Source organism: Anopheles arabiensis, chromosome 2, assembly GCF_016920715.1.
Source record: "Anopheles arabiensis isolate DONGOLA chromosome 2, AaraD3, whole genome shotgun sequence".
Classification (NCBI taxonomy): Eukaryota; Metazoa; Arthropoda; class Insecta; order Diptera; family Culicidae; genus Anopheles; species Anopheles arabiensis.
Window position 1 is genome coordinate 109,784,047 of NC_053517.1, and position 21,395 is coordinate 109,805,441.

General features: G+C 47.8%; 3 protein-coding genes across 7 annotated transcripts; all 3 read right to left on the bottom strand.

Moving 5' to 3' along the window:
• Positions 1-23: 23 nt before the first annotated feature.
• On the bottom strand, positions 24-4,024 carry LOC120908736. The gene is made up of 5 exons (XM_040320056.1): positions 3,402-4,024; positions 3,138-3,314; positions 1,197-1,358; positions 795-944; positions 24-552 (listed from the first exon to the last, which is right to left on the bottom strand). Exons 2-5 carry the CDS (start codon positions 3,187-3,189, stop codon positions 320-322), a joined length of 597 nt encoding a protein of 198 aa, XP_040175990.1. The 5' UTR covers positions 3,190-3,314; positions 3,402-4,024; the 3' UTR covers positions 24-319.
• On the bottom strand, positions 1,372-21,283 carry LOC120908690. 5 transcript variants are annotated; one of them, XR_005741162.1, is made up of 11 exons: positions 21,171-21,283; positions 19,846-20,356; positions 18,131-18,648; positions 16,955-18,066; positions 16,691-16,875; positions 15,884-16,405; positions 14,216-15,413; positions 13,934-14,138; positions 13,709-13,864; positions 10,819-12,223; positions 1,372-2,465 (listed from the first exon to the last, which is right to left on the bottom strand). XR_005741162.1 is itself a non-coding variant. In XM_040319957.1 (10 exons), exons 2-10 carry the CDS (start codon positions 19,955-19,957, stop codon positions 10,961-10,963), a joined length of 5,271 nt encoding a protein of 1,756 aa, XP_040175891.1. In that variant the 5' UTR covers positions 19,958-20,356; positions 21,171-21,283; the 3' UTR covers positions 9,092-10,960. The 5 variants fall into 5 exon arrangements, 4 of the variants coding, with proteins under 4 accessions (XP_040175891.1, XP_040175893.1, XP_040175892.1 ...); XM_040319957.1 differs by lacking the exon at positions 1,372-2,465 and having other exon boundaries at positions 9,092-12,223; XM_040319959.1 differs by lacking the exon at positions 1,372-2,465 and having other exon boundaries at positions 9,092-12,223; positions 20,512-21,277.
• On the bottom strand, positions 4,142-8,835 carry LOC120908727. The gene is made up of 2 exons (XM_040320039.1): positions 7,422-8,835; positions 4,142-7,347 (listed from the first exon to the last, which is right to left on the bottom strand). The coding sequence occupies exons 1-2, from the start codon at positions 8,583-8,585 to the stop codon at positions 7,342-7,344; spliced, it is 1,170 nt and encodes a 389-aa protein (XP_040175973.1). The 5' UTR covers positions 8,586-8,835; the 3' UTR covers positions 4,142-7,341.
• Positions 21,284-21,395: the final 112 nt, after the last annotated feature.

Here is a 21,395-nt window from a genome sequence, read left to right on the forward strand (position 1 = left end):
GAACAAAGAAAAACTGACTGGGGTATGTGTTTTTGTGTGAAAGAATGATTCATTTTTTTCTATTGTAGGATTCTTTGTCACGTGTTTTTATTATTATTTAAAAATCCACTCACTAAACACTATTCATTATTCTAGTACATTTGAACATATTGTGGTGTACACTGCACCGTGTCTTGGTGCGCAATGTCGGAATGTTGGATGGAAAAGAATGGACGGAAAACGGAAATGCTCTCGGGCAAAAGAATCTCACGAAAGTCTCGTCTAGTTGGTTGGTAAAACGATGGATGATTCGCTAGAGCCAATACCCAAAAATGCACATCTAAAGCGTCACCTTCCGGAGAAGAGAGGCAGCAAGAAGCTGGATGAAGGGAATCAGCACCACAAGCACTGTGCCGGAAACGAACTGCGCCGAGCGTGGAGCACTGTTACACCCGTCCGTGTCGCAGGTGTAGATGCACGATCGGTACTCGATCTGATCGCCCGGATTGCGCACATAGTTGCAGTAGTTGCCGAGATCGCGCGACGAGCAGTAACGCTTAGCACCAATGCCATCTAGTGTCCAGTTCAGGCAAAGAGAGAAGGAAGACCGATTAATATGAGAAACACACAACCAACAGCAACACACAAACGTAGCAAGCCATGTGGATGTATGAGTGAGATTAAAAGACTTAAACGTAAAGGTGTGAAAAACATGCAGCTAGAAAAGGTGAGTTTTGCAACGGAAAAGGCGTGAAACAAGTGACACACAACATATACACAATATACAAACACTAAAAGCGAAAGAAAAACCGAACCATGCATTGCCGTCGATTTGATGCAGTACTCGGCCTCGAACACGTGATCGCACGGTTCCGGCTTGAAGGGGGACGCCTCGTCCGCGACCAGCATGTCCGAACAGTACATGGAGTGGGCGGACGAGCACTGGTAGCAAAGGATACCGCACGCTGAAAGTGGCCAAGAAAGGTGTGTGTTTGTATGTGTTTTGGGTTAGCTGGGTTAGATGAATGTAGTGAAGCCCAATCACCCGATATTTCGACCACTTTTAATTCCATGTTAAATATGTTATATTAATGCTGTGTTACTCTAATGTTCTACCAGCAGCCTGGCCACAGGGGTGTTAGTTGTGTGAAAGAGAGCCATGCAGCGCGAGATGTTAGCCACAACAGAGCCAACGAGTGGCAAGAGGAGGACGATACCTTCGAAGCGGCCAATGTGCTTGATGCAGAACTTGGCCCCGTACACGTTGGAGCAGTCGACCGGCTTCAGGTCGGGCGTATCGAACCGTTCGAACCATTCGCTGCACTGGAACGGTGTCGTCGAGTCGGTCGTATTGCACACGTAGCAGCTGATGGCCGTTGCTTTTTTTTGAGGATAGAGGCGATTTACACACCCAGTGGAGAAGAAGGTGATGGTGGAGGAAGAAAGAAACATTCGTTAGCATTAAAATTGTCATCGCCCTCCCTTAGGTGTGGTGGCTTATTCAACGAAACGAGCATAATCTGGAGCTGGAACATTACGACGCGGCAACAAAAAGTGCATCCGTAATCCAGTTGCCTTTCCCCCTCTCCCCTTTGCTGTAACACTGACAGTGCAAATTTCCATCCCGAAAGGCAGATAATTATTTTAATGGCCCAAAATCTCGTCCTTTCGTCCTCGTTATCCTTTTGCAGCGGACGGACTGCATAGTGAATGAAGAGTAAAACGACCACTTATAACAAGTGTGTGTTGTACGCCCAATTTATGTCGTTTAGCGGAGTTTTCTTCCTTCGTGTGTTCGTGAAACGAGTGCCTTTTTTCACGCATCACGGAACAATTGTCGCCAAGTGGCCACCAGACGAGAAATGCAGATTTAATCAGCTTAATGCATTCGGTTTCGTTGGTTCCGTTCTTCAGCAGATCCTAGTGTGCGTTGAAAGTGCTCTTTCGCTCTCGCTCGCTCTCTCGCTCGCACTCTCTCGTTCTCGTTTCTCTGTGTTTGGATGAGGCTTCAGGAGCCCTTCAAAGCGCGCCGTTCCAATTGGACCTTATAGACGCGTATTTTCGGCAACACTTCAACCCGGGCGCCCGAATACCGGTGAAGTGTACTTTCCATTCCGCGATAGCCAGGTGATTTTCATCTCAAAACGAGCGAGTTATAAGGATGAGCTGTCTGTTTTGTTTGTCTGGCGTGTTCGGGCGGTGAATTCTCCTACTTGGTACACTCAAGTAAAACATAAAGTTTGGTGAAGAGTTTAAATGGTGTTCCTGTACGGCGAAATCATGCGCTACCGCGCCACGGGTTTTCACGGAAAACTGCTGTGCCCAAATAGGAAAGTTTTGCCTTCGCGGAAAGTAAGTGAAAGTCAAATAGAGTAGAGAACTGCTTTTTACACTTTGCAGAAAGTCCTGCGGGGCTTTTTGTGGCCTTTGTCTGTCTCTTTGTCTGTCTCTTTCTCTCTGCTCTCTCTCTCTCTCTCTCTCTCTCTCTCCTTGTTCCAGCAACAATGATGTGGCATGCTCTTCGTCACTCTTCCTTCCACACCCGCATGTGCGTCCTGGGTAGCGTCCTTTCCGGCTCCGGCAATCAATATACCGAGCCCCGGTTTCGATTGTCCGTTGATGTGGAAGAGCACCGATAAGAGTTCTCTAGCCCGTGGTACTGCCAGGCATTAGGCGGACGCGGTACGCTTTTGAAGCGGATATTGCTGCTAAATGAATCACAGCCCATGATGATGATGATGATGATGGAGGGACATGCCTTAAAATCGTGCTTTTTCAATTCCACTGCGGAAGTGGACACCAGAAGCGGGCCTTTTGCGGGGCCCGGTGTTCCATGCGCCTTCGTGTAACAGCAGCAGCAGCACGTGTGTCTGTGTTTGATCGATTTAATTTGCATTTGGCAAGGTGCAAAGCATAATTCTCACTTCTTGTTGATCCTCGCTTCTCACTGCTCACGCTACTCACACTGCTCACTGGGCGTGAGTGTCTCAGCTTTTCTCACCACATCAAACAACAACAAATACCATTCCCCTGCCCCTCCTAGCATGACTCATTGGTCAGTGCACTTCCCCCCTGCTTTGCTTATTCAAAGAGGGGATTTATGGTTTCATTTTCCACCCTGTAAAATTACACGCGTCACGCACCCACTTTCAACTTACCACTCTCTACGGCGGCCAGCAGGAAAACCACTCCCAGTCCAAATTGCTTCATGGTTTTTTTTCTTTCCACGTTTAATTAGTAGCGAGACACTGCACAGCAGCAGCACACCCAAAGTGACGCGCGACAGACGACGGACGGCTACAGTTGCTGCGTTCGGTTGTCAAGGAAACAGCTACCTACAAATCGAATCGACACAAGCAAAAAAGGAACGATTATGAATTATTGCTATGCATACAAAAAGGGCAAAAGAATTCTTTTTTTACGTTTTGATTCGTTCCTGCTGTTTAACAATACAAACACACCCGCACACGATCACGCTCGATCACGATCTGCTGCTGTCACACGCGCGTGTTTGACAGGTGTGCGCTAAATCGATCAAAACTCTCACACACACACACACAGGTAAGGTGGAGAGTAGAGCCGTTCGTCGAGATTTTAAATTCAAATGCGAATCCACGTGCGAACGAAGCAACCACAGATTTTTCTATGGAGCGGTCGATAGAAGCTGCGAACTTAACGCGTCGAAGGGAATAAAGGAACTGAATGTCGTGCACAAAAACGGCCGGTCAGTTAAACACGGCTGTCGTCGCCATTCCCAACCAAGCGCATGCGCATTCCGTTAAATGAATGAAGGGGAAAAGCACGGCTTCATTCACGAGCTAAACGGTCGGTCGAACTGAAACACACTTCCTCAGTGCTCTTAACGCGGCAGTTGCCGCAGCGACAGTACAAAGGTAAGAATTTTCAAAATGTAAAGTTGCGGAATTTTTCGGAACGGAAAAGACGAAGAATCGGAAGGTGTGCGCTGTTCTGATTCTCGAGCACGAATGCCGTTTTATTCTGACGTTTACGCCTACGATGCTTAAATGTTAACGTATACCGCGACCAAGGTGTTTATGTTTTTTGAGGTGTATTCACATACAATTTTCGGTTTCTACAGCTCGGCCATCCTGATAGCAAATTGGCCTCAATTTTGCCTTAACAACTTTTCACTAGAGTTCTCTTTTTTTTTTTTGTAAGTGTGGCTTTGCACACATAGTTCGTCAGTCTCCCGAAAGAGGCACGATCCATCTCCTCAATTTGTCCGACTCCAAAACACCGTCGTATGGTATTTGTGTCATTTGGATTCCATCTATATCGCGTATTACGTATCTATCATTAGGTAATCTTTTATGTACTATATAAGGACCTTTAAATCTGGCGATGAGCTTTTTGTTTGTATTAGCGGTGTTATCTATATTTTTGATTACTACAAATTCTCCTTCATTGAACTCCGTAGCGGGACAATGGTGTTTGGCATGCTGTTTTTCATTGGTTTGTTGTGATTTCAAAATGTTAGACGAGGCTTCTGCGCGTATTGTCTCTAGATCTGGCAAGGTTTTATTTTTATCGTCTAAATATTCGGTTAAGCCATCTACTGTCGGACCGCGTTGGTTAACACCAAATAATAACATAGAGGGTGAGAAACGAGTAGATGAATGGATAGTGTTGTTAAGTGCGTATTCGGTAGATAATAATGTTTGAACCCAATCTGAATGATCGGTGTGGTTTGACAATTTACTTAATATAGGGCGAATTATACGATTAATCCTTTCCACTTGGCCATTGGCCTGTGGAGAACCAGTTGCATTTAACACATGAATGATTCCCCGTGACGATAGGAAATTGGAAAAGGCAACTGAGGTGAAACATGTACCACGATCACTTATTATTCTTTTGGGGCGACTATAATACGAAAAATACTGTTTTAAGCAGTTACACACCTCTCGGGTACTAGTAGAAGAAGATGGATATAGTTTAACGAACTTCGTAAATGCGTCAACAACCACTAGTAAATATTTTTTCTTCAATTTTGATGTAGGAAGTGGTCCGAAATGGTCAATGTGTATTGTATCGAAGGGGTAAGGTTCTTTGGGGATACTATGCAGATTTCGATTATTGTTTTTAACCGGAGCGGAGTAAAGTAAGCATTTTAAACAGTTATTAATGAAATTTGTGATCCTTGTTTTCCTATTGGGAAACCAATAGTTTTGGTCTATTTGATTCAGACATTTTTCTACACCGAGATGTCCTACCTGTTCATGAATTGATCGAATCAAATTGTTTATCATTTCCGCCGGTACGTATAGTTTTAACCTATTTGAAGGTGAGAGTTTGTATACTACTCCGTCTTGCAACTGAAATCCTTGAATGCTCGTCTTCTCTAGCTTTCCTTTCAATAGTTGGATCTGCGGGTCCCTAGCTTGAGCGACACGTATCTGGAAGTCTATGTCGACATCGTGAATTGCGGCCAAGTATTCGAGCCGACTTAAAGCGTCTACATGGCTCATTGATGTTCCGGGACGATGTTGAATCGTGTAGTTGTAGTTCTCTAGGAAAAGCGACCATCGTGCTATTTTAGCCGAAGCATTTTTATTCTTCAAAGTCTCTACTAAAGAATTGCAATCTGTTACGATCTTGATGGGAACGCCATGTACATATGCATGAAATCGCTTGAGCGCATAAATTACGGCTAAGGTTTCGAGCTCATAGCTATGTAACTTAGCTTCATCGGCCGAAGTGGTCTTTGAGAAATATGAAATAGGATGATATTTACCATCATCCTGTTTTTGTAAAAGTACGGAACCGAATGCTAAAGAGCTTGCATCACAGTGAAGCTCCGTTTCACGCTTTGGGTCATATATGGAAAGTACTGGAGCTTCAATCAATTTGTCTCTTAGTGTTTCAAAAGCCTTTTTGCAATTGTTGTCAAATACGAATGGTGCTTTGGTTTTTAAAAGGTTGGTCAAAGGTTTAGCAATAGTTGAAAAATTGGGAACAAATCTACGGAAGAATGAAAATAAACCTATGCATTGTTGAACTTGTTTTACATTTTGCGGAATAGGATAATTCTTAATTGTTTTAACATGGTGATCACTAGGACATATGCCTGAGGGGCTGGTTTTATATCCTAAATAATCCAACTCGTTGTATGCAAATTTGCATTTGTCCAAGCGTAGTTCTAGCCCATTTTCACGTAGTGTACGTAAAACATCTCCCACTAATTGAAAATGTTCATCAAAGTCTTTCGAAGCAATAAGAATATCATCAATATAGACGACTAATTTTTCGTTGTCAATGAATTTTCTTAAAATCGTATTTATAAACCGCTGAAATTCAGCTGGGGCATTTTTTAGGCCAAATGGCATACGAGTATATTCGTATTGGCCGTCAGGGGTGACGAAAGCCGTGTACTGAATTGATTCTTCGTGCATTTGCACTTGATGAAAGCCACTCTTAAGGTCGAGTAGCGTAAAATATTTTTTGTTTCCTAAATGCTCGAGGCATGTTTCTATTAAAGGGAGTGGATAGTTATCGCGAATGGTAATTTTATTTAGCGGTCGATAGTCGACACACTTACGAATCTCTCCGTTTTTCTTTCTTACCAGTACCAGTGCCGAGGCGTAAGGTGAATTGCTAGGTCGTATTATATTTTTTTTCAAAAGGTCCTTTACTATTTCTTTTACTTTATCCCTCTCGGCAAATGAGAGTCGTCTTGGTTTTGTAAAAACGGGAACATCATGTGTCAAACTAATCCGCATTTTATGAGTCACTGGTAGGATTTGTTCTTCTGGAAAGTTTAGGTAATTGTTAACCACGATTGAATTAATGACAATGCTTTGTTCTTTAGATAAATGTTTACCTATTTTTATCGCGCTCATCGTTTCATCGCTCATATCTATCGAACACATTTCAAGAAAAACGTTGGTAATTGATTTCTCATGCTCAGATTGGTCTAACGCTAATATGGAATTTTCAGAAATTTTGGAATCGGACAAAACGGAATCTGGACCCACCTCCAACGAGGAGCCCTGTATTGAACTATGCAACAGACCCAAAGTTTGAAGCCTCTGGACAACATCCGGTTTTGTATTCTTTATATCTTTATTTAAGTTCATAATATAGGCTTTGTTATAAATTTTACGTAACTGCGCAAGAATGATTTTGAATTCAGATAATAGATCTCTCCCAACTATCATAGACAACGACATGTAATTTTTAGGCAAAATAATGAAAGTATGAGTACGGATTTCATTACGAAAGCGTATTTGTAATTCAATGTTTCCAAGTGTTTGAAGGTTACTATTCCCTATTCCACGAAATCCGCTCGGTATGGGAGTATGTAGTTTTGTTTTTGGAATTATATCTTCATTGACGAAGCTTTTAGCACTACCGGAATCAAAAAGACATGTTATGTTAAACCATGAGCTCCAAACTTTAGTTTTCTTTAAAGCGACACTTACCTCCTGATAGGCATCGAGCTGCAGAACGTTTCCATTATTCGCGTCATCTACATTCGGTGTCTCATTTTCGTTGCTCTGAACTGCGGCTGCTGTTGGTTGTCGTCTAACTACGTCGGGACAGTTACGGATGACGTGAGATGTACTGCCGCATCGGAAGCAGGAACCCAAGGCTCGACGAGGTTTAGTACATTGTGATGAATGGTGTCCAAAATCTGAGCAGTTGTAACAACGAGGTGTTTCTGTTGGCGCCTGTCTCGGGGCCACTAATCTCGGAACATTTGAGTAGTGGGCAGAAGGAATGCGGCGTTCTATATTTTTGCGCATCAATAAATGTGTTTCACAGCGCTTAATGTTGTCGATCAGATCATATATGTTGCTGTAGTCCTTTGTGACGAGACTATCGTAGAGAGGATCACGGGATAGTCCTCTAATGGCGTAAGTGATAATAGCATCGTCACTCACATTGCCTGACTTCCCCAACGCGTTAACCCGATACACGTAACTTGTATATGATTCGGCGGACTTTTTGTAAGCTGCGGCTAGTTGGCTGTGAATCACAGCGTCATTGCAGCGATCGGGAAACGCCTTTTTAATTTCAACAGCAAATTCGTCGAAAGTTTTAATCGTATGACGAAATCCATTATACCACTCATTGGCCGCGCCGGTTAAGCGGCTACCTGCATACAAAAGCGTCGTTCGATCTTGCCACTCGTACAGTTCGCTATTATAGCGGATTGTGTCAATCCATCGGTTGATACCGAGACCATCCGAAAATTCTGGTATCAGATGTTTAAGCTCGTCAGGGTGTACCAATCTGCCGCTTTCCACTTTCACTTGTCGCTGTTCCATTTCCTTGATTTTCTCGCGTAGTGCAAATAGTTCCCATCGATGAGAATCGTTTTCAGCCAAGCTGCCATCTTTGGGAGGAACGATTTTCTCTTTCACCGAAATGGCGGCTGGTTCCTCGTGTTTTCTATTGTTCGTCACTACGGCGTCATCAATACGTGGGTTCTGGGAACTGGAGCTGTTTGACGATCGTTCCTCAGTTTTCATCCCCGGTTCACATTGTTGGTACAAGTTGCGAAGATGTTGAATAGTTGCCGAGGGGGGCACTTCGATACCAGCAGCTTCCAAGGCACATAATAACTCATCTTTTGTAGGCATTTTGTTGCGTAAAATGACTTCGTATCCCACTTCTGAGTTGTAAAGTTGCGGAATTTTTCGGAACGGAAAAGACGAAGAATCGGAAGGTGTGCGCTGTTCTGATTCTCGAGCACGAATGCCGTTTTATTCTGACGTTTACGCCTACGATGCTTAAATGTTAACGTATACCGCGACCAAGGTGTTTATGTTTTTTGAGGTGTATTCACATACAATTTTCGGTTTCTACAAAAATGAATCGACGAGGTTTTATTATTTCAGTGATTATGGTTCAAAATTCAGCCCTAATTACTCGTCCCGAGCTCCGATAAATGCTCGAAACATGCTTTGAGAATGCTTTCTACAACAGCATTGTCCATTAAATACTAGCTTGTTTCCAATTTCTTTCCAATTTGTGTTACAAAGTGTGATATAAAGTGCCACGAAACCGCAAAAGATTTATTGGAGCAACAGCACACAGCACAACTTAGCATAAAATTAAATCAATAAAACCATAACATCGCTGTGTGTGTGTGATTTTTTTTTGTTCTTTTTATTGAATCCATTCTTCTCATTTTCATAAATGTTTCTTGCTCTTATCACGATGTTGCCATATATAAGTCTTTCTCTGTTTACCATTCCCGTTTTTTGTTTGTTTGTTTACTCCTTCGGGAGGGTTTCCTTCCTCTTGCGCTTTCTCTTGCAAATATGCTTGCCTGTGTGTATGTGTGCGTGTCTGTTTGTTTGCTGATTTGTTTACTTATGCATATCAGCTGTTCCACATTCTTCTTCTACCGCTCCTTGTGCTGCTTGCCAGCCTGCTGCTGCTATGGATAAATGGTAATGCTTTTGCAACGTACAGGCACACACACACACACATAAAACACGATGCAGGGAGATTTTGTGGGCGGGTGGGATAAATCACGATCCTAACTGCCTAACAGCCTAACTGAATTAACCGAACAAAACGATAAATATCTAATAAAGAAAATGCATGCAAAAACGTTCTACGTGGCTGGTGTGTTGGTGGTGGTAGCACGCGCGACGTTTGTTTTTGCAGAAGGATTTAATTTTCTCTCTCTCTCTTTTAAAATGCCATTATTACTGTTAGGGTTACATTTCTTGCGAGTACTGTTTTATTTTTTCCTTTGATTGCTAATATGCTTTCTATCTAAACGTTTTCACTTTCGTGTATGTATTTGTGTAGTATTTGTGGGGTGGTGTGGTGGTGGTGGGTTTGTTTTTATTTCATACTCGCACCTACTACGATTTGATGCTGCTGGCCTGCCTACTACACTACTACCACTGTTACGCTTCGTTTCCATGGTGTTTCTACTACTAACCCGCGCGCAAATGCTTCACAGGTACGCAGCACACAAGCCAACCTGTTCCTTCGTGCGCACATTTTTGCTCGTTGGGGCTCTGCTCTACTCCTCCCTACGTGCTTATAATTATAGGTACAAGGATAGTAATGTTTTAAATGAATCAATGAACAAGGAGAAAATTAAATGAATAATGCGAAATCTTACAAAGCAAACGGCATATCACCTCGCACACTTTTTGTATTTTTCTTTTTTCCTCCAACCATGGTGTTTAAAAGCGAGCGTTTTGTTTTTTTGGATTCGTTCCACCAGCGGCTACGAGCTACGATGTTCGTGTGTGTGGCTACAAGCAAACGACCTATATCTTCTGTCACGACCTATTTTCATCAGTCAAAAAACATACTTTGCTTCTACACCTTTCACGAATCGTAGTGGAGAGTTAGTAAATGTAGTATAGTGCTTGCCCGTAGTCTCGCCCGTCTAACAACAGAACAGAAGAGGAGAATGGGTTCACTCTCTTTGCTTACATGTCTAACAAAACAAACAAAAAAAGTAGTGTATAAAAAGCAACAAAGAAATAAAGTTAAAATATTATTATTGTTTATAAAAAAACACTCACGCACACACTCAAAATAATACACGAGAAATATCACACACTCAATCGGCACGGACGCGTAAGCGGTGTTGTACTTTTTTTTTGTTTCTTTACGTGGAACGAAAGTTCAAAGGTCAGAAAGTGTATAACAAGATAGAGAAAGAACGAAAGGAAACATAAACAAACAGAAATATACTAAATTTACGTTTTCCACTTTCAGTGGCTGCGTTCAACTGCGTTCGGTGGTCGAGCGAGGAAGCACACACACAAACACACACACATGCGTATAAAAAATATATACTGATTCGTTCAAATAAATATCTCTTCTTCTTCAAAGAACCTCTCTCTCTCTCTCTCTCTCCCATTCGCCCTATTTGCTTCTTTTACACGGGAAGACACACATCTATTCGCTCTCTCCATCTCCCTCTCTCTCACTGATTGCACACACCACACACGCCGCCTACTCGGTTCGGTTGCTCCGTCTACGTCAGGGCCGGCTTAACACGCGTCTTCTTTCGCTTCAAGCTCGAGTCCGTCTTAAGGGAGCGTTTCTTCTTCAGCAGCTTCTTCCCGCCGGCATCGGTGCCCGATTTGGTCGACTTGGCCAGCTTGGTTTGCTTAGGCTTGAGCGTACCCTTGCCAAACTTGGTGCCGACCTTCCCTTCGCCACTGCTGCTACCGCCACTCCCGCTAGCGATGCTACCAGCACCACCACCACCACCAACACCGACAACAACACTCTCCATCGAAGGACCCATCGAAGACGAAGCCGTGACCACATCACCGACACCAACGCTGCCGCCACCAACGACACCACCGCCAACACCACCACCGCTGCAAATCAACGCTTCCGTTGTGACCGTGGTGCCGCCGACCGTCGTGTGCAGCTCGCTTGCTGCTGCCTGTGTGTACGTCGAGATCAGCTTCGAGATGCCAGCGTGCGTGGTGGTAACGATCGTGGTGCCCGGTGACGCAGTGCCACCACCGGTGTACGAACAGCACGGTGCCGCATCGAAGCTATCATCGCACTGCATATCGTTCACGTCCAGTAGTTTGCTTTCCGATTTCACCTTCTTGCCCGCGCCCAGTGCCGGAAGGTCGGCCAGCGTGCCCGGCACCACGGTGAGGAAGTTGGGCAGCGAGCCCGACCCAATGCCACCCTTAAAGCACAGCTCCGAGGCCTGCTGGGCCGATACTTTGATCTTTTTGCGAGGCACTTGTTCCTTCGTGCTGCGGAGCATTAGCTCCTGGAGTTTCTTACCACCGGGGCCCACCGCCCCAACAACGCCACCACCCACACCGACACCAACACCACCACCGGTGCCGCTCACATCGCACAGGACTTTTGATTTTTTCGGCTTACCGAAGGCACCGACCTTGCGGGAAATCTTTCCACCGGCTCCACCGGCACCGACCACGTGTGTCGTTTTAAGCGTCACCGATGAACCGCTCGCTTTCAGCACCTGCCGGGGGTGTTGCGTCGATCCGGCACCGGTAGCACCGGACGCGCCACTGGTGCCACCCCCTCCACCGGCTAGTAACAGTGTGGCCGCATCCGGATCACCCACCATCTTGCTCGCGACGGCGACGGTCGGGCCGGGGACACCCGTTTGCTGCCCTGCGCCGCCGGCCACACCGACCACCGGTGCGCCGAGCGAATGATCCCACTGGATTGCGTTTTCCTTCGCTACGTCTATCGAGCAGGACAGCTGATTGGCCAGCCGCTTCGTGTGGGACTTCTGGGTCTGGTGTGCGAGAGACGATGGCGATGATGGCGATGATGATGAAAAAAAGAAGAAATAAAATGATTGTGTAAATGAAAGTGTGCAGTACTACGTGTGTGGTGGTGGAGTCATGTACAAGGGTCTTCCCTTCAGCCCAACCCAACACCATCGGCTCGGCGCTTTTCCGCGCCACAAACACATAGAAACATTTACAAAATATCGATTTATACCACAAATTACGTTATTAGTAGAAGGAAAGGGAAGAATATTTACAGAAAAGAATCAAAAGCGACAAGATAGCACCAAACTACAGCGAAACAGAGAGCGCGCAGTCCAAAGGAGTAGTAGTAGATGAGAATTCTCAAAACTATCAATGCCAAAAAGAAACACAAAACACCCCTACACAAATTACAAAAAACAAGAGAGAAAGAAAGAAAGAAACCAACCCAACTACCACCAAGAAGGTAAGAAAGCAGAAAGAGAGAAAGAGAGAGAACGGAAAACACAATCAACGAATGTAACTTTATTATTATTATTTAGCTAATAAACATTCTCCCAGGTTGAACGGGACAACACGCCGTGGGAGGCGAAAAGAGGGCGAAAGGAAACGGATAGGGCGCGATAACAACATAACAACAATATGTATTTCGTACTTCATTAGAGCCTCTTCGTACTGGGAAGAACACGAGTAGTGCACAAGATAGCAAGCGAATTATAAGACGCGGAGAATCATTTAACACACACGCACACATTTTATGAACACATTCGGGAAGTATATAATTGCACTACAAGAGTTCTCCGGGCGGTCGATCGATCTTACTCCAATTCCGGAAACGAAAACTGAGATCATACTGCCGCACCGCTGGCTGCTGCTGCTGCTTGTAGGGTAAGTAGTAGTAGTAAGTAGTAGTGTTGTTGTTGTTGTTGCAGTAGTAGTAATTGCAGTAATTAGTTGTTCACGTAGTGATGGTACTTGTCGAGATGTTACTACAGCAGCTAATTAAACTCCCCTGCTGCTCGCTTCAAAATATACAAAACGATCTTTAAAATGAACGAGAGAACGTGTACGGCTGCTGCTGCTGTTTTGTTTTCCTTCTGGTTGGGTGTGTTCGTCTTCATGGCCTGCTGCTTGCCCTTTGTTAAAGCCAATCGTAACTTATAATATCACCATACTACAGGTAACAGGGGTGGGGGGAAGGACGAAACGAAAAAGGAAGGAAAAACATAAACATCCAAATGAAGAAAGAGATAGAAAGACCGGAGCAACCAAAAAACCATGCAATAGCATAAAATGGAAAAGAGGAAGAAAGGCATACTAGAATAATTTCCCCTTACTACCTTCACCATCCCAACACAAGGACATACGCGCACACACACACACACACACACACACACACACACACACACACACACAACACTTTAGGCAACTTGATGCTGTGGCTGCGGCTGATGATGCTGTTGGAATGCGTCGGCAAAGAGCAGAGCCGCCCGCGGACAACATATTACCTTATTGGTGACGCGTGCCTTCGACGAGCCGCGCTCGATTTCGATCCGCAGCGCGTTGCGCAGCCCCTGCAGGGTGCGAAACTCGCAGTTCGGCAATCGGGACAGTGGGTTCGAGTTGGTGAGATCCAAAATGGATGGTCCGAGGGCTTTCCCAACCTAAAAAAACAAGCGCAAAAACACGGTTAGCTGGCGGCTTGTTTCATGGCTTTTTGGGGACCTACGAACCTCCTCGAATACGGCCGGCGTATACTTCGGGGGTACAAGCGTGTGCGTCGTTTTGGCCACAATCTCCTTACCCCGGGGTGGCAGTATGTTGACGCACTTGCCAGTGTTGTAGTTGCATTCCAGCGTGTAGCTCTTGATCAAACCGGTGCTCTTGTACACGGCCACACGTCCCGATCCTTCCTTCGACAGACCGTCCCGCTTACCCCTACAACAAAATGCGGTATTTGTCAGTTCAAATTGTACCTCATCACGCTCCCGCGTGCGCTCTCCGCCCTCTCTTACTTGTAGTACATGTTGCGCTCGCTGAAATTACACGCATCGAAATGGAAGTGCTGCGAGTTGAGGCTCATCAGCCGCGGCAGCAGCATGCACTCGACCGCTTCGACCGTGCTCGGCAGATGGTTCCCGTACATGAACACGCCCTTCTTCGAGGCGTGCCCGTGCAGATCGATGTACATGAACAGATTGCTACGGTCCTCGTACACCACCCGATCGTGCCGCTCGTCCAGCTGGGCCAGAAAGTCCAGGCTAATGTTCAGGCTGCGCGGCACACCGCCAACGCCACCGCCGCCCATCACCGGATTAAGGTACTCGTTGCGGTGCGATCGATAATGGCTGTACTGTGCAGCGTTGGTTTGAGGCGTTTGGGGGCGATTTTTACCACCCACCGTGGTTCCACCGTCACCAAGGACAGTTCCACCACTGCCGGAAGCTCGACCAGCACCACCCACACCGATCAAGGACGACGTGGAGGAGGACGTAGCTTGCTGCTTGCCACCTGCGGAGCCCTTTTTGAACGCGCCCAGCGCCATTTTGCCACCGTGCAGCGTGGCTACGACCTGCCCTTGAGCGTTTCCGCCCGCTGACATGGCACCACCCGTGCCAGCTACTCCACCCGCTGCTCCTCCCCCCGCCAGATAGTGATGGTGGTGATGATGGTGATGATGGTGATGGTGATGGTGATGCGGATGTACCAGAAACTCCTTGAACTTGAGCGTGCCGGGGGTCGCACCGAGAAACTGTGGCTTGTTCAGCACGTGCTGCTTGTGATGGGCGCTCTTGCCGATGCCACCCTTTCCCGTGTCGACCTTGGCCGTTACCGAGTGGATTGATTTTTTCAAGCTCAGGCTAGAAGCGCTTCGGCCGCCCGCAGTACCGCGGACTGTAGCGGGTGCAAGGTTGTTGCTGCTGCTAGCGGTGGGTACCGTCCCTTCGCTAACGATCGGATTTAGCTCCGGAATGAGTTTCTCGGTGAAAACTTGGGCCGCAGTCGTAGCAGCGGCCACGAGCGATTGCGGCTGCACGACGGCTGGCGGCGTGGAATCGGCTGTGGGCGGGCTGCCAGTGGAATCGGCGGATGATTGAATGGGCAGCGCGGCGCTCGATGCAACCTTCGACGTCAGCGAGGACGAGGTGGAGCTTGCCTCGCTGAACCCGGAATCGGACGCCGCCGGTGTGTCCTGCTCGACTGAATCCGATTCTGAAAAAAGGAACAGACAACAGGGAACGGAACGGAAGCATTAGTTTTAAAGGTTCTGCGCAACAGGCACACGTAGAATCATGCATTAAACCGTTTCTGATTACGACAAAACGAACATGCGGAATGGTTTGCTGCTGAGCGAGACCGAGCGAGTTTGTTAAATGTGTGCCGCCAAATGTTATGTTAGTATGTTATGTTTTAGCGGACAATGAAACAACCCCAAAATGGAAGACGAAACAACATCTGGATTCATCAATACACGCTTGCAATGTAGCTTTTGAGTGGATAAACAATAAACAGCCGATCAGCAGTTGCAATGCCAATAACAGTAAGAGAGAATGAATCTTCCAAAATGTCCGTTTCGCAGAGGGCGCGTTACATGCGTGTGAAGCTAGAGCTGTGATGATGAGGCTAATGAGGAGCTGCCATGGAAACCACCTTCGTTTGCCCTTTCGCTCAGGGGGACATACCATCGGTGAGTGGTGACGATGCAACGGAAGCGGTAGTAGTTGTGTTAGCATTGGTTAACCCCGTCGGTGATGAGACCAACTCGGGTGAGGAGGGGGACGATTTCGCTGCCGACAACGCTGGCTCCTCTGCGGTGGATGTTGACTCTTCCTCCGCCACCGCCGGCAACACCAGTGTAGGTTTGGGAAGGGCTTGCGCTATCGGGGACAACTTTGCGCCACTGCCAGTAGACACACAGGCACCGGACGCGCCAGCCTTTGCACGTCGACGGCGTAAAATTTTGCCCAACAGTTTATCCGACCACGATGCGGATGACGACGATGACGACGACGATGGGGAAATGGTGCTTTTCGCTCGATTGGACAAACTAGTCGCCGGTTCGGCAGGCGTTACGAAAGCAATCACGGACCGTCGCTCGCTGGCAACGCTTACGGTGGACTGCGGCGTGCTGGACAGGGACGGTGTGCGGCGCTTCCGAATCGATCCATCCACTGGGAGCGACATGGTCGAGGACAATCGTTTGACTGGTTGGTGGGAGGTCGGGGCAGAGAAAGGAAGCACGGAACTTGTACTGCTGGAAGCTTTCCATGACGAGTCGATGGATTTTAGTTTGGGAAGTTTCATTTTCTGAATGTGTTGTGTTGTGTTAGTAGAAGGAGTAGTAGTATTGGTAGTAGTGGTAGTAGAGGTGGTGGTAGTATTGGTTGTCCCTGTTGTAGCACCACAGATAGGGCTAACTGAGAGCGGTTGTGCGCTGTGAGTGCTGTGTCGTCTCGTTATCGTCAATGGGATCGTGGTCGAGGGTATACCTTTTTTCAGTGCCATTTTCACATTGCCTCCCGATGAATCCACCGGTGCGGATCCTTCTCCGGCTGGTGTAGCACTTTCGGGATCGACAACACCGATCGCTTCCTTGGATCCTTCCCCGTGCACGTGCTCCTTTTCCTTTTCCAGTTCGTACGATTCAACTTCATCCACACCGAGATGGTAGTACCTGAGGAAGAACAAAGAGATAGCGATAAATCAATAAAATGCGTCATTTTCGACGGGACTCCTGTGACTCCACAACTTGCCTAATCAACTTCCTGGCGGCATAGATCGCCGGTTGCGTCTCGTGGCAGGGGCTAATGTACACCCGGTTGAGATTGTGACCGCGCGTATCCGACCGGTACAGCCCGTTGTACACGCCGTCCGGGTTCAGGAAGGGAATTATCTTGAACACGTACATCCGCCGAAGCGTCTGCGAGACGATGCTCTTCCGATCCAGCAGCATGCTGAGAAACCCGTTCAGCACGAAGCTGGCCGGCGTTTCGCCCGGATGCACGCGGGAAGAGATGAACACGATCTTCTTCTCCCTAAACGTATGGCAGCGCTGGGCCGCCTCGTCCGGGAACAGATTGCGCAGGCGCGTCTCGCGCGCCGTCTGAATCCCGTGAAAGGAGCTGATGGTGAGCAGCTCGATGCGGCGGTGCTCGATCGAGTGCGTCAGCAGCTCGCGGCAGTAGTAGATCTCGTCCCGTGGGTCCGCCTTCTGATCGTCCTCCGGGGAGGGATTGGCGGCAGTCGCCGCCGCCGATGCCACGTTGAGCTGATGGTGAAACGACGGTAACTTTGCTTTCGTTGCGGACGCCGACGAGGACGCTTGTTGTGCGGGTTGTTTCATTTCACCACCACCCTGCGGTAACTCTATTTTCACCTTGTTCACAAGGTTTGTAATCTGCTGCATCGATTCGGAGGTGTTTTCATCAATTACCATCCCACCGGCACCGCCGGGCCCGAGCACGGTTTGCAGCGATTTGGCCGCCTCCGCCAACACTTCCTTGCCCGGCGACGAACCTTCGCCGACCCCGTCGCGTGCCGTTTCGTCGAACGATTCCGGGCTGGTACGGTCGACGCGCTCCATCTTCGACAGTTTCCCTTTCCGGCGGTGCGGTGCCAGGTTGGAGATGTTTTTCGATTCCTCCGCCGCGGTCGCCGGCAGCGAGTCGTACTTTTGCGAAATGTCGTACGCCATCTTGTGCAGCTCGAACGGATGGCGACCAAACTTGCGATCGAACGTGGACAGCTGGTCCATCAGCTCGGTGTAGGTGAAGGGAAACGTAAACGCGTAATAGATCCGCGTCGTGTCACCGCCCACCTCTGGCACCTTGTGCAGGAAGGAGATGAAGAACACATCGTTCGTAATCTGCAAAGAAAGGATGATATTTAGCCCGGGAGTCTTCGTTAAAGCGCAGCGTAAGACAACTCACCGAATACGATGGTTTATCTTTGATCCGTTCCCAGCGCCCGTTCGGTCCCACCTTCGTGACCGGGTGCATGCCCTGGCTGAACAGTTTCGCCTGCTTGTTTAGATTCATCACATTAAACTTTACGATTTGGTTGGGCCGTCCGCCCGTCACCGCGAAATGAAACCAGGTCCGGTTCTGATTCTCGTACGGCGTGCCGGCACAGTCCGGGCGGGTCCACAGATTGAACTCCACCTCCACCAGCGGGTTCTCCGTCGCGTGCGGTGTGGGCGAGGGAATGGGCATCCCGAGGGACCCGCCGGCGTTAGCACCGGGCGTTGCGGCAGCGCTGCCACTTCCGGACACCGACGAAAGCAGTCCATGGTGTTGCTGCTGCTGCTGCTGATGCAAGCCAATCCCCAGCGTGGCTGCTACTATGGCGGAAGCGCTCGTACTGCCCGGCCCGATGGCACTGCTCCCCGAACCGATAACGGGAACACCAGACGTCCCACTCGATACCGTGTTGCCCACGATTCCGAGTCCTGGGCGGGTAGAAGACGGAAGGGTAAAAGAGAGGCAAAAAATTAGAATCAATTCCAATGCAAGAAGCGAAAGAAGTAGGTTATTTATTTGAAACATTGCTGCGCGCTTGCATTCCCTTCCCCCTCCGTACTTCGGAATGTAGGCGCCCACCACCGCAACGAGCATTTGTTGATTTCTGGGCTACTTTGATTTGATCGATTTAACTGTCGGCAGGTTGCTCTCCGCCAAAGCAAAAGCTTTTCCTTTCGCGTGTGACTTTTGGGTCCTTTTTTTGCTTTGCTTTTTTTTGCTGTTGTATCGTGTTCGCACACGAGGATGCTTATCTTGTGGAATTGCGAGGCACGATTTATTGATGTCATACTTTGGCACCGTGTTCCGGAGATTTGCCAGAGATACGCCAGGTACACGGAGCGCTTGTTTTATCGATCCGTTGGGAGTAGAGCGTACTGTACCGCACATAAACCGTCCTTGCAAAGCAAATTGTACCAATATAAAGTAGCCCTTTTGACCGTAGTAATAAACCGGTATGTAAATGTAATGGGAATGCGGCACAATATGCACCCGACTCTGCGTTGTTGTGTGAGCCACCCACTAAAGCACAATAGAGGAAACACTAGAAGGTGGCGTCTTCGCAAAACAGACAACATAATCAGTGTGTCCTAAAATAAAGATTACATCCTCGTTGTCTGGCAGGCACGCCGTGTATGCCGTTTCACACGAGGGAGGGCAAAGGGGAATCACCCAATCGTGCCCATGCCGAAATGTATAACCCCCCGTGTCGTGTGTGTCTATTTGTGTATGTGTATGTGTGTGTTTGCGCCGCTGTGTTTATGTAACAAGCGCCAACCAGGCCAACGGTTCGGTCAACCAGGAAAAAATACCCAAACCACCAAAGCTTTCGACCTCGACCACTGCCCGGTCGTCGCATTTCCTTTCGATGAGGGGGCGCGCGTGTGGGTCAAGCCACCCAATTCTAATTCTACCCCCATCTCTGCACCACCGTTTGCACCCAAACTGCAAAGTGAAATCGAGTCGACGGACGCCGAAAACAGATGTAGAAAGTTGTTTAGCCAACGTGCCGCGAGCGCGCGGACTGCTTGGATGGTCACCACGGTTTGCCTGCTTCTATTGCTTTTACACTTAAAAATGGAACACTGAAATAAAATAAAAAGAAAACACTTGGACACAATGATTACCTTCACAGCATCGCACCAGCTCGACCTTTCCCAGGTTGCCGGAATCGAACTTGGAGTAGAACGTGTATCCAGCACACTCAAAGTTATCCACCATCATCATTGCCGTCGTCATCGTTGCTCCTCTGCTCCGTGTGTTTCCTTTTTTGCTTTGCGCTCTCTATTTTGCCAACAAAACACAACAACCACGGAACGAACACAATTTAGTCGCTGCTGCTGCTGCTGCTGCTGCTGCTCATCCTTTTTCACCCACCCACTCTGTGGTGGGGTGGCTTTGCACTAGCAGTGAATTTAATGCAACCGCAGTCGGGACGCGCTGTCCCTTTTAAAGGTGGACAACACCCGTCGCCGTCGATATGCTCGGCCAAAAACAGTGCCACTGCATCGGGAAAGACACGACCTGCCTGCTTGCTTGCTGCTGCTGCTGCTGCTGCGCTCGGCGATGTTCTTCTACTTCTGCTTTCCCACTGTTGCCGTCGCTCAGCTGAGACTGCTGCGATGAAAAGCCCGTCGCCTGAATGTGAATGTGAAAAAGTGAACGTTGATGGGTATTGGGGTGGTGGTGGGGGAGCGGAGGTTAGAAATGAAACATGAAACAGCCAAAGGAAACTGAAAGGAACCCGTTCCCGTCGTATGGGGCAACGAAACACTTCACCAACACTCACTCACACACACACAGGCTCACTCTCGTTCTGTCGTTCGTTCTTGTTCGTTCGCGTTTTTGGGGTCGAGATGAAGGGGGCAGGGAACGCAGCAGATGGGCAGAGTGTTTGGCAATGTGCGCTTCGCGTTAATCATACGGGGTGAAACGTAAACAAAACATTGCCCACAATCGCACACCTCATCTGTTCGTCTTTCACACCACCACCACCACCACCAGCACCACTACCATCAGTGTAACAAGAAGCACGACGAGTACCACCTCATCAACACATTCACACATACGCAATACACACACACACACCCACAGTCGAGTTCGATTTCCACAGCCGTGTTTGTTGTGTGAGGGCTGTATCGATGACTTTCGTTCAGCTTCTGCCGTAGAAAGAACAACTAAACTTCCTTTTTCCCGTTTGCCACAATCTCACACACCACAGCACGGAGAAATCGACGGGAATGGTTGTGTCGTCGTTTGTCAAAAATGTCTCGAACCTTCACGCAATCGAGCACGATCTAGAGCGAACGGTCCACACAAAACCCAAACCCAGACGGGAGCTTTTCCTAGCCCTACGCAAAGATGCAGGTGGAAAACTGCTAATGGCACTTCGTGACACGACTTGCAGGGGATTGTTTTACACTGTTTCGATTAAGCTTTGCAACACACTCACGCTGGCGACAGAAATGGACACCGCTTTTCCGTGCTTTTCTTCACAATTTCACTGGAGAAAGAACGGACCACAGCCTTTGTTTCTGCAGTCGTCTCCCTTTCTGTTCATTTCATTTTGTGTCTTTTTTTTTTCTTCTTGTCACTGACAGCAGCGAAAATATCCCACTGTCAAAGCTGTCAGTGTGCGTGCGTTGTTTTGATCCCATCTGGGAAATGGGGTATTTTT